Below are 10,997 nucleotides of genomic sequence, written 5' to 3'. Positions count from 1 at the left end.
GGTCTCTGCAGCCCCTGGGCGCGCTCACACCCGCGTGCACGTGCCGAGCTGCGCTCCGGCGTGGAAAACGGGGAAAGCAAAGCGAGTAATGGAGAGGCTGAGGACGGTCTGGGCGTCGGTGGAGGTGGGGGGTGAGGGATGGGTGTGTGTGAGCTAAATTCTTCCAAAGGCTGCCTCTCAGAAACATTTAAAAGAAAAGAAAAAAAACAAAACAAAACAAAAAAACGACACCTCTCATCTGTTTCCACTTGCCTAGAGCCGCTCCCGCGGCGCGCGGACCTCCCCGGGCAGCGCGACTCTGCGCGCGCACGTGTGTGCGGGTCGGGGCGCCGGGCCGCGCGGCCGTGAACGCGGAGGGCAGAGCGCTCGCCCACACTGTTCTTCCAATCGCCGACCGCTGAACGAGGGCGCTCGGGTCTTGGCGGCTCCGGAAAAGGGGCTCGGGTCACTGGGGTCCTTTATCCCGTCCGCGGCGCGCGCACCGCCGCCCTTCCGCGCACCCCGGCTCGGCGCTCCCGGCCGGGGACGCGGACGCCGGCGGGGACCTGGGCCCGGGGACGCGCGCACGGCTCGCCCAAAGGGGCTGCGAGTCGGGGTTCGCGGGGGTCAGGGAAGAGCCGGAGCGATGGGAACACGGGATGCGAAGAAGAGGCGAAGGATGCTGATTCCTGGGCCGCGGCGAGGGAGAAACTTCAGGAAGCGGGTCGGAGGCGGGGCGTTCGCGGAGAGGATGGGCCGTGTGCGGCCGCTGAACGAAACCGGGAGGGACACGTTAACGGCCCGCAGACTTCTAGTCCGCCGACCTCAGCTGCTGGGCCGTGGAGCTAGAACCGGGTCGCGGGCTGAGCCCAGAACGTGCAGAGGAGCGCGCCCTGGTCCAGGGACCCCTCCCGCGGCACTGCCCGCGGAGCCCGAGGCCTTCGGGCCGGTGGAAACCCAAGGGCCGCGTCCGCGCTCCAGGTTCCCTGACTGGAGCAGCGGGGAGCCCCTGGGCCTCGCCTCCCGCGGTGTTTTGCAGACACACGTGGCCGCATCAGAAGACCGTGTCAGAGACTCGAAAGGCCAGTTAAAGTGTCCAGAGACCCGCGAGCTGGCTCGACCGCGCTTGGAAAGCATTCAGGTTTCATTTGACTTAAACTCTGTACAGTTTACAGCGAAGTGTTCCTGTTTCCCGAAAAGAAAACGCAGACCCGGACCCGCGGCTCTTCTTAGAAGTTTCTAATACCACTCGCTCCGCAGTGCCCCAGGAAGAGCGACATCAGACGAGACAGGTGCCCTATACATGGAAACCACTTCCATTTCACACGCAACTTCACGAGGAGGAACCACGTAAAATGTGTCTTTAAATCTTAATTGACTCCCTCCCCCCGGCACATCTACACGCTCCAAGATGGTACCTCTTTGCCCACCCAACTCTTACAAACTCCCAAGACAGGGCAAAAGGCGGGACGAGAGAGAGGCCGTTTCGGCTAGCCTTTATTCAAACGCTCCAGTGTTGCTGTCCGTTTGCCCCGAATGCAATCGACGTGGGGGAGGCCGAGCCGGGGCGCCCTCGGCGGCCGGGGACGGCGCCGGGCCCACCGCGGCGGGGACGAGGCGGCAGCCGCGGGCCACAGCGCCCCCTCGCCGCCCGCGCGCACGACTTCGGGCCGCGTCGCCGCTCGGCCTTCCCGCCTCCCGGGAGCCCCGGGCGAGTGGAAAGCGCCTCAGCCTGCGCCGCCGCTGCTTTCAGAGGAGGACCTCGAGCCCCGGGCCGCCGTTTCCAGAGCTCGGCCTCCAGGAAACCGCGGTTCCCGGAAACACGCGTGTCCACGCCGACTCGTTCCAAAAGCATCGGGCACTGTGGGGACAAGAAACAGAGATGTGATGGCGTTAACCGATCCCTCCTAGTATTTCTTTTATGAATGCACACCTGGGGCAAAGTAGGCGGAGGGTGGAATCCACCATAAACCCCGAAACCGAACTGCTCGGACCCATCGCTCGCGTGAGCGCGCTTTCAGGGCACGCACCCGGTTGGCCTGCGCGCCGGCACTTTCTCTTCCATCCCAGGGAGGAGAGAACCGAAAGTGACAGAGGCCGTGTCCGTCCGGACCCCGGCGCTCCGCAGGCCTGAACGGCCTCCTCGCCCGTGAGCAGAGCATCCAGGTCCTGCTCCCCTAAAGCGGCGGCCTTGGGGCCCGGGCGCTCCCCGCGGTGACCCGAGACGCAGTTGCAGGATTCCAGTCACCCTCGCAGGCGGCCGCGCGCCCAGCCATCGCGTCGAGCCTCCACACTTGCAGCCCGTTCTTTCGACTGCGTTTTTAGAAAAGACCGAGCCAACTTTAAGAAAAGGGAAAGTGATTTTATATATATATATATATATAAATCTGAGTGCTTTAAAGCGAAACGGAGTTTATATATCCCGATAACAATGCAGAGCGTAAGTGTTAATGTCTCTGCGTAGGCATTTTAATTTGCTACAGTCACTACCAATAAAAACGGCATGTAGTGCGATTCGGCTGTTTAATAGTGCAAGGTAGACGGCTCTTATTAGTAGCAGGCAGCAGTAGGGAAAATTTAGATTTCAGTGGAGGAGTATAATTGCTGGGGGGGGGGAAGTGTAAAAAAAGACACTCTGAGCAGAGGCTGTCTTACGGATCAGCTACGCTGAGCTGCGGGCAGCGCGAGAGCCGGCAGCCCTTTCTGGAGAAGCACCCTGGGCGACGCGAGACCCTCCAAAGCCACGTGCACATGTCTGGTTACACACTTAATTGATGTCAAAATCGAGTGTATCGGAGCTTATGCTCCCTGCTCCAAACTGGGGATGTTTTTGTAATAATTCGCTGTTTTCTTTTCTGCCCCTGGCAGTGATCGAGCCCTGGGGGTGGCGGGTGGGGGGTGGGGGGATCGAGGGAGGGGGAGGAGAGGGCGGCGGGGGGGGGCGGCCCCAAATGCTAATGAGACAGCAGCGGGACCTGGTCTTTAGAAATGTAAATACTCAGGCCAGTCCTCCTTGGAGATAAAAATTAGACCTTTATATTTTCTTTTTTCACTTGAACTACATAACTGGAAGGGAACCGAAGGCCCGGAACCTGATCTGGCGCTGTGAATGTTGGTCATCCGTCGTGTGTCTGTCTCATTTCGGCCTCTTCCTGGCCGAATTCCCTCCAGGGAAGACCACGGATGCCGCGGACCCCGGGAAAAGCAGGCTCCACGGGGCTGCTGCGGCCTCTGCCTCTCCCCACTTTCCTTTCCTTCTTAACGCGACAATAATTGATTTAAAATAACTGCCCTGAACTGCATTAGGGCGTCCTGCTTGGGGTCAAAGGATTGCTGAAACTCACCTGCTGGGCCCTCGCGGCGGCGCAGTGTGTGGGGTGGGGTGGGGGGTGAGGGGCGGAGGAGTGTGTGTTTGGGGGTGAGGCGGCTAGGCGAGTGTAGAGGGTGCAGGCTGGGGTTTGTGGGCGGCGCGAGGGCTCAGAAAGGAGAGCCGGTGTTGGCGGGACAGGCGAGGGCGCAGCGGTTTGGGGGCGAGTGGGGAGGTGGCTGGGGTCAGGTGCCTGGACCTCACCTACCGGGGTGGGCCACAGCCTGCAGGCGGAAGAGGATGGGCTCTGCTCAAGTCCAATCCTGCAGTTTACAACCGGTCTCCTTGGATCTGGAGGAACGAAACACAGCCTCGAAGGTTCCTCAGGCGGTCAGGCCCGAGGCTGGAGCCTCCTGGTCCTCGCTCTACAGCCGCGCCCCGCAAGAGGCCGCATGGCACCCGGGAGACCGAGACCCGAACGCCATCACCCTGGTCCCTCCGCGAGCTGCCCAGCCAACCGGGCTGGGAAGTGGGCCGGCGGTTGGGTAGGAGGTGGGTAGGGAGTGGGGGAAGGAGAGGCTGCGGCCCGGAGCTCCGGCCTACCGCGTTCCCCACCACCCCCCGCAGGAAGAGGCACCTGTTGTGTTGACCACCACGCCGGGGCCTCGCACACCCGCCGCCCCCCTCCCCCGGTGCGCCCACTTCCTGAGCGCCCACCGGTGGTCCCATCTGCCACTCGCCCTCCCCCCCCAGACCAAACGCCAGACGCCCTCCTCCACGGCCAGGTGGGGGAGGATGGAGAAGACCCGTGGAGAAGGGTATCTGTGGGACTGGGTCCCAGAGCCTCCTGCCGAGCGCCTCGCCGCTGGGCCCCGCGAGTCGGTCCCCGGGTCGCCTGTTACCTGCGCTACCTGGGCAGTTGCGTGCGCCGCCCGCGCCCCCGGCCTGTGACTGTCTCGTCTCTTCCCGAGTGACAGCGAGACTCCACGTCCTGCCAGAGGCGGTCTGTCTGGTGACGATCGTTTCCCCCGAGTGCTTTACAACACAAATCCGAAAGAAGCGTCAACTTATTAAAACAAAATAAAAAACCCTTTGGGGGAGGGGGCGGCGTCGTGAAGAAGCACTGGAGGCGCGGGCTAAACCGCATCCGAGAGCAGAGTCCTGACACCCAGGGCCCGCTGGCCACTGCAGACCTCGGGGCAGAGAGCTCACCTCAGGGCCCTCCTGGCGGCTCGAGACGAAAGCGCCCGGGATCCGGGTCCCGCGGGAGCACGCCGGGGAGGCGCGGGGCCAGAGGCCAGACTCGAGGCCCTGCGCGGAGGCTCGCCCTGTGCGGCGAGCAAGGACGGAACGGGGGAGGTGGGCGTGAGAGCCGCGCACGCCGCCCCCAGGAGGACCCGGGCCACGGTGCCCCACTCCCGCCGAATCACCCGTAGTTCCGACCCGGGCACGAGGATCCGGCGCGCAGTCCGCGGCCAGGGAGGGGGGCCGGGGCCGCTCACCCCCACCCCCCACCCCAAGTGGCAGCGGGCGGCCTCTGCCCGGGTCCTCGCGGGCCGAGCTGGGGGCGGGGCAGGGGGAGGGGGCAGAGTGGCGGGCGGGGGCGACGCGGGCGGCGGGAAGGTGGGGGGCGCGGGGGTGGGGCGCCGGGAGTCCGCGCGAGTGGGAAAGGGGAGCGCGCTCTGCCCGGTGCGGCCGGGCTGCGGGCCGTGGGCCGGGGCTGCGCGCGAGGCGACTGAGCCACAAAAGCCTGCGCGCCCGGCCTCCCGCTCCGCCCGCCCCTCCGCCCGCCCCTCCCCGGCGTCCCCGCCCCGCCCCCGGCCGCGGCCGGGCGGCGGGAGCGGGCGGAGCCGGCGGGGCAGGGGAGGGGGCGGGCGCCCGAATATGCAGATGAGCCCGTGACGGACAGCTCCGCGTTCCAATGTCACTCGGAAACTCGAGCGCTCCTTCCTCAACTCCTCACTCCCGACTGCAGACTCCCCCAAACCCCGACCGCCGGCCTGGCGCGCGGCTGCGCCCACCGGCTCCGAGCTGCCGCCGCCGCCAACGCCGCCGCCGCCCCGCCGCTCCCCCGGCCCGCGGGGCCGCCCGGGCTAGTGCGCGGGCCGGCCTGCCTCGGCTGGCGGTCCCCACGCCCGCCGCCGCCGCCTCGCGCCCCGGCCGGGCGTGGATGGAGGGCGCCGCGCGCCCTGCCCGCTGCTCGGCGTGACGCGGGCCCCCGCGCCCCGCGCCCACCATGTCCTACCCGCAGGGCTACCTGTACCAGGCGCCCGGCTCGCTGGCGCTCTATTCGTGTCCGGCGTACGGCGCCTCGGCCCTGGCGGCGCCGCGCAGCGAGGAGCTGGCGCGGTCGGCGTCGGGCTCGGCGTTCAGCCCCTACCCCGGCTCCGCGGCCTTCACCGCGCAGGCGGCCACCGGCTTCGGCAGCCCGCTGCAGTACTCCGCCGACGCCGCCGCCGCGGCCGCCGGCTTCCCGTCCTACATGGTAACCGAGCGCGGGCTGGCGGGCGGGGTCGCGAGATGCCGGGCGCAGAGACCCTAGTCTGTGATCGGCGAGCCGGAGGGTCGCGGGGAACGTAATGTGGGAGGCGGCTCCGAAGTCGCGGAGTTGAAGCCCTGGCGCTGGCCGGCGGGGCGAGAGGCGGGGCGGTCGGCCGGCGACGTCCGGAGCGCGGGGCTCCGCGCGCCCTTCCCCTCGGCTGCCGAAGTCATCTCCCCGCGAGCCCGAGAAGTGCGACCCCACTGTGGTCGGGACGGATCTGGCCTGGGTGGCCCTCTTTCAGGCGCCGAAGCTGGGCAAGGAGTCTTGAGCGGGCCGGGGCTCGCTTTTTCCGGCGCGGGGATCAAGGGTCGGTGCCCCTGGGGCCTCCGGGGCGATTGCCAGGCGCTATGCACTTTTCTCGCGGGGCTTGGGGTCACGGGGCTGGGGAAATCAGCGGAGACTTGGCCGCGGCTCCGGGGCCCGGCCGGGCCGCCCAGATCTTCGCTTTCATCTGCCCCACAGGCCCGTGCTTTAGAAAAACATGTCGGCCGGCGTGCGGCCCGCTAAGTGCCGCCTCGGTCCCCGCGCGCGGAGAGCAGCCCTGCGTCCCGGGCCCCCGGGCCGGTCCGCGCTCCTCGGGCTCCGCGGCCCGGCCAGGCCCGGGGGCTAGCAAAGTGTGTTTTAGACGCTGGAGGCCGGAACGGGGGGGCCTGGTGGCCACCTCCCGCCCTCGGCAGAATTCCAGAGCAGAGACGGGGTAGCCGGGGCCTAGGCACTGGCTGTAGAAGTCTCGAATTTAAACGTTAAGGGCTGAATTAAAATGCTAATTGCCGCGTATTTGAAGAATTCGAAACGGTGACTGGCTTCGAGTTGCAAATTGGATTTACCGAGCTTTAGGGCGGTGAATAGCGGAGCGGGGGCTCTGGGGTGTTTTTTTAACCATTTAAGGGAGGGGAAGGGGACTAGAAGGAGGCGGCGACTCTTCACACCAGGAGAAATTTAGATATCAAGAAGCTACCTGCGGGCCCCTGTGTGCGGGCCTGTTTGTGCACACCCGTACCGGCGGCTCAGGGGCATTTGGGGCCAGATGTGTCATTTTTAGGAAAATGAAATCGTTGGAAAATTTGGGAATAAAACCGCAGCGCTTTCCGAGATCCACTGCTGGCGTTAAACGACCCCGCTGCGTCCTCCGGATCTGTTGCTGCGGGAAGGCGCAGCCCCAGCGCGGGGAGGCACCGTGGGAAAGGCGGCCGCGGGCGGGCGGAGGGGTCGCCGGGGCGCTAACGCTTGTCGGGCCCTCGGACGACCGCTCACCGGGCTCTTGTCGGTTGCAGGGCGCGCCCTACGACGCACACACGACCGGGATGACGGGCGCCATCAGCTACCACCCTTACGGCAGCGCGGCCTACCCGTACCAGCTCAACGATCCGGCCTACCGCAAGAACGCCACGCGCGACGCCACGGCCACTCTCAAGGCCTGGCTCAACGAGCACCGCAAGAACCCCTACCCCACCAAGGGCGAGAAGATCATGCTGGCGATCATCACCAAGATGACCCTCACGCAGGTCTCCACCTGGTTCGCCAACGCGCGCCGGCGCCTCAAGAAGGAGAACAAGATGACGTGGGCCCCCAGAAACAAAAGCGAGGACGAGGACGAGGACGAGGGAGACGCGGCGAGGGGCAAGGACGAGAGTGCTGACAAGGCGCAGGAGGGCACCGAGACGTCGGCGGAGGACGAAGGTGAGCGCGGCCGAGGCGGCGCAGGGTCGCCAGAGCCTCCTTCTTCCCAGGCGGGGCGCCGAGCTGAGGCCGGAGAGGAGGCCGCCCGCCCGCCCGGCACTCCAGGCTCGGCCGCCTGGCGCCTCTGGGGCCCAGCGAGAGCGCCTCCCGCTCGGAGCGCGCGAGCGGGGAGGTCAGGCTGCCTGGCTCGGCTGGGGTCGGGGTGAGGGATGGAGCGGGTGAGGGATGGCCGGGGTGCGGAGCGGTGGGCAGCGGGGCCCGGGGTGCCACAGACCGTGCCCGCCCCCGCGCCCCTGCAGGAATCAGCCTGCACGTGGACTCGCTCACCGACCACTCGTGCTCCGCCGAGTCAGACGGAGAGAAGCTGCCCTGCCGCGCCGGGGACACCCTGTGCGAGTCGGGCTCGGAGTGCAAGGAGAAGTACGAGGACTTGGAGGACGACGAGGACGACGACGAGGACAGCGAGCGGGACCTGGCACCGCCCAAGCCCGTGACCTCGTCGCCGCTCACCGGCGTGGAGGCGCCGCCGCTGCTGAGCCCCCCGCCCGAGGCCGCGCCCCGCGGGGGCGGGGGCGGCAAGACGCCCCTGGGCAGCCGGACGTCGCCAGGCGCGCCGCCGGCCGCCAGCAAGCCCAAGCTGTGGTCTCTGGCCGAGATCGCCACGTCGGACCTCAAGCAGCCGAGCCTGGGCCCGGGCTGCGCGCCGCCGGGGCTGCCCGCAGCCGCCGCGCCCGCCTCGAGCGGGGCGCCGCCGGGCGGCTCGCCCTACCCCGCGTCGCCGCTGCTCGGCCGCCACCTCTACTACCCGTCGCCCTTCTACGGCAGCTACACAAACTACGGGAACTTGAACGCGGCGCTGCAGGGCCAGGGGCTGCTGCGGTACAGCTCGGCGGCCGCGGCCCCCGGAGAGGCGCTGCACGCCGCGCCCAAGGCCGCCAGCGACGCGGGCAAGGCGGGCGCGCACCCGCTCCCGGAGCCCCACTACCGGCCCCCGGGCGGCGGCTACGAGCCCAAGAAAGGTAGGCGGCCCACGGGGCCCTGGGGGCGGAGGCGGGCGGTGGGTCCCGGGGTCGAGCACCCCCAGGAGCCGGGAAAGGGAACCGGGCACCTGTAGGTCTGGCCGGGGAAGCTCTGTCCCTGAACTGGGAACGGATGGCTTTGCACTCCCAAGTTAGAAATAAAGGGTGGTGGTGGTGAAGACAGAAACGGGGTGGGGACCAGGCGATCCTGCCTCGAGACCGCGACGGGACTGACCCCCTTATTTCTGACTTTTCATTTGATTTATTATTCCTGTTGGTATCGTCCTGACTGTCCTGACTGTTTTCGGTTGGCAAATACAAATCGACGCCAAACGTAGCTTCCCTCCGGCGTCCTGAGCGTCAGTCTCGGCGCTTTCTATCGGTTCCCAGTCTCAGCTCAATCTCCTCTTCTGCCTTCGGCTGCAAGGAGATAAAGCCTTCTGCTTCCTCCCAGGGGCCTCCGGTTTTTAAATCTTCAGAACAGAAAAGGAGAGTCCGCTTTCTCCCCCCCTTTCTCTGCCTCCCCTCCGTTGCCCCTAATGGAGGCTTGAGCCGATCAGACCAGTAAAAGGAGGTCAAGGGGGCAGAAAATGCGTAAATGTGATGGGCGTGTGTCTCAGGCGGCGGGTGGTGGCGGGGGCAGCTGGGTCCCCCAGACCGCGTGGGGGTTCAGGGGGAATGGCACGGCGTGCTTGGGCTGCGCGGGGCTGGTGGCCGCTCGAGGCTGTTGGGAGGCAGATGGCTCTGGGGTCGGGTCCTGACTAACTGCCCCCTCCCCTGACAGATGCCAGCGAGGGCTGCACCGTGGTTGGTGGGGGCGTCCAGCCCTACCTATAGAAGGGCCAAGGCAGCAATGCAAGTAAGTGGGCTCCCTGGGGTCCCCCCCTCCCCACACCCCTTGCAGAACGTCCCGCCACCAATTGCCCAGCAAATTCGCTTAATGTGTGTTTCTTGCTTCTTGTCATGGGGTCTGAGGACAGAGGCTTACTTCTCTCTTTTTTCTTTAAGTGGGAGAGGATTATGCTCTTTTTGAGAGCTTCTCTTTTTTGCTCAAATTCTGCTTTAAAAAAAAATCACTCCTTCAACTGGAATGTATTTATTGAACCATTGCTGCTGTTTTCTCTTTGGAAAAACAGATTCTTAAAATCTGGGTATTTGTATGCAATTTGGAATCTTAAAAAACTATGCTAGACACTTAAAAGGCACTTGCTTTCATGAGCTAGTGCTCCTGAAACTGGGGGTATCAGACCTCTTTTTAGATGACATTTGCAGTCAGACTGGAGAGACACAGAAATACTAGTCTTTTATCAGGCCTGTCCCAGTGTCCAGATGGACTAGATAGGATCAGCAGTTTGCCTGGCTGACAGTAGTATCTCAAAAAGAAAACTACTTTACAAGTAGGCAGAATTACTCATCACAGATCTTGAAGGTGGGCAAGACGAAAAACCTTTTGAGATGGACCCTTTTTAGAATGTGGTGATACTGGTGGGGGCTGAAGGATTTGGGATGACTTGGTTTTTTCCTTGGTCCACAGGTAGGTGTCACAATTGCTTTGGAAAAAAAAAAGTCAGCAGGCCATTCTCTCCTCCCAAGTTCATAAATATACAGATATATGTATTAAAAAAATGACCTCTAAATCTGGATCGCATCTTGTGCCACTGTAAAAAGGAAGGATCCACAGGGCACTGCCAACCCACAGACTCTATCGGAACAGACTTTTGTTGGACATACGTGAATTTGTTGGCATAGTATAGCTTCCCCAATGTATGTGTGACTTTTGAAAACAATCTTTTTTCTCAGGATATCTTGATCACTTCATTGCCACGGTATATATTCTATAGGTGTGATAGGATTTACTGTAAAATTTATTTGTAAAAGATGCACACAGTAGAAATAAAACATGATTATAGAACTTGAGTACTTAAGAAGTGGAAACAAATTTGATATTTATTTTTATAATGATATAAAGCTTCTAGTAATTTATGCAAGTTGTATTGCAATGGAATCTAAACCTTTTGTAAATAAATTCTGCCTGGTTTTTATTTGAACATTGCTGGTTATACAATCTTTGTTGGTTGTTTAACAAGAATTCTTTACTAATTTATATCTTAAATTGTAAATAAAAACAAACTAGTCTACAACAGTGTGGTGTTTGGGGCTCATTTGTCCTGGAAGAGTCTTTGGGTAGGGAGTCCTGGGGATAGCAGCCCCTCCCCCAGGGTGATCTGACCTCAGGCTTTTTAATGAAAATGTGTAAAATAATCCCTCCCTTCCGCTCCTGAAAGAAGGCAGAGGCCAGAGCAGTGCATAGTGGGGAGATACGCATGGTTTTACACTATTTATATACACATGCATTGTAAGAAAATCTGGATTTTGTGTTCTGAATATGCAAATGGCTTGTTAGTGTACACTTAAAAATCTTGGCAAAATAAAATGATCTGATACCCCATGCCTTAGGATCCACTGGACA

General features: G+C 62.8%; 2 protein-coding genes across 4 annotated transcripts; one reads left to right on the top strand and one right to left on the bottom strand.

The window, feature by feature from the left end:
* Positions 1 to 1,460: 1,460 nt before the first annotated feature.
* On the bottom strand, positions 1,461 to 5,524 carry LOC129553121 (uncharacterized). Its single transcript, XM_088845559.1, has 5 exons — positions 5,308 to 5,524; positions 4,499 to 5,244; positions 4,198 to 4,321; positions 3,555 to 3,637; positions 1,461 to 1,840 (listed from the first exon to the last, which is right to left on the bottom strand). Exons 1-5 carry the CDS (start codon positions 5,522 to 5,524, stop codon positions 1,481 to 1,483), a joined length of 1,530 nt encoding a protein of 509 aa, XP_088701685.1. The 3' UTR covers positions 1,461 to 1,480.
* On the top strand, positions 5,250 to 10,136 carry IRX2 (iroquois homeobox 2). 3 transcript variants are annotated; one of them, XM_055422298.2, is made up of 5 exons: positions 5,251 to 5,771; positions 7,103 to 7,508; positions 7,808 to 8,527; positions 9,312 to 9,386; positions 10,062 to 10,136. In XM_055422298.2, exons 1-4 carry the CDS (start codon positions 5,523 to 5,525, stop codon positions 9,362 to 9,364), a joined length of 1,428 nt encoding a protein of 475 aa, XP_055278273.1. In that variant the 5' UTR covers positions 5,251 to 5,522; the 3' UTR covers positions 9,365 to 9,386; positions 10,062 to 10,136. The 3 variants fall into 3 exon arrangements, with proteins under 3 accessions (XP_088683745.1, XP_055278273.1, XP_055278274.1); XM_055422299.2 differs by lacking the exon at positions 5,251 to 5,771 and adding an exon at positions 5,854 to 6,135; XM_088827619.1 differs by having other exon boundaries at positions 5,250 to 5,771; positions 9,312 to 10,136.
* Positions 10,137 to 10,997: the final 861 nt, after the last annotated feature.

Source organism: Moschus berezovskii, chromosome 18, assembly GCF_049115385.1.
Source record: "Moschus berezovskii isolate FMDL1 chromosome 18, NW_MosBer_1.0, whole genome shotgun sequence".
In the NCBI taxonomy this organism is placed as follows: domain Eukaryota; kingdom Metazoa; phylum Chordata; class Mammalia; order Artiodactyla; family Moschidae; genus Moschus; species Moschus berezovskii.
Note: the sequence above shows the minus strand (reverse complement) of the source record. Positions and strands in the feature narration are given on the sequence as shown.

What these genes read in the sequence shown, in the direction of transcription:
- LOC129553121 (XM_088845559.1), bottom strand. Translation starts at nt 5,524, where the DNA reads ATGGTGGGCGCGGGGCGCGGGGGCCCGCGTCACGCCGAGCAGCGGGCA. An exon ending in GCGGCGGCAGCTCGGAGCCG is followed by an intron (nt 5,245 to 5,307) that starts GTGGGCGCAGCC and finishes GTCGGGAGTGAG; the next exon opens with GAGTTGAGGAAGGAGCGCTC. An exon ending in GCAGGCTGTGGCCCACCCCG is followed by an intron (nt 1,841 to 3,554) that starts GTAGGTGAGGTC and finishes TTGTCCCCACAG; the next exon opens with TGCCCGATGCTTTTGGAACG.
- IRX2 (XM_088827619.1), top strand. Translation starts at nt 5,523, where the DNA reads ATGTCCTACCCGCAGGGCTACCTGTACCAGGCGCCCGGCTCGCTGGCG. An exon ending in GACGTCGGCGGAGGACGAAG is followed by an intron (nt 7,509 to 7,807) that starts GTGAGCGCGGCC and finishes GCGCCCCTGCAG; the next exon opens with GAATCAGCCTGCACGTGGAC. An exon ending in CGGCTACGAGCCCAAGAAAG is followed by an intron (nt 8,528 to 9,311) that starts GTAGGCGGCCCA and finishes CTCCCCTGACAG; the next exon opens with ATGCCAGCGAGGGCTGCACC.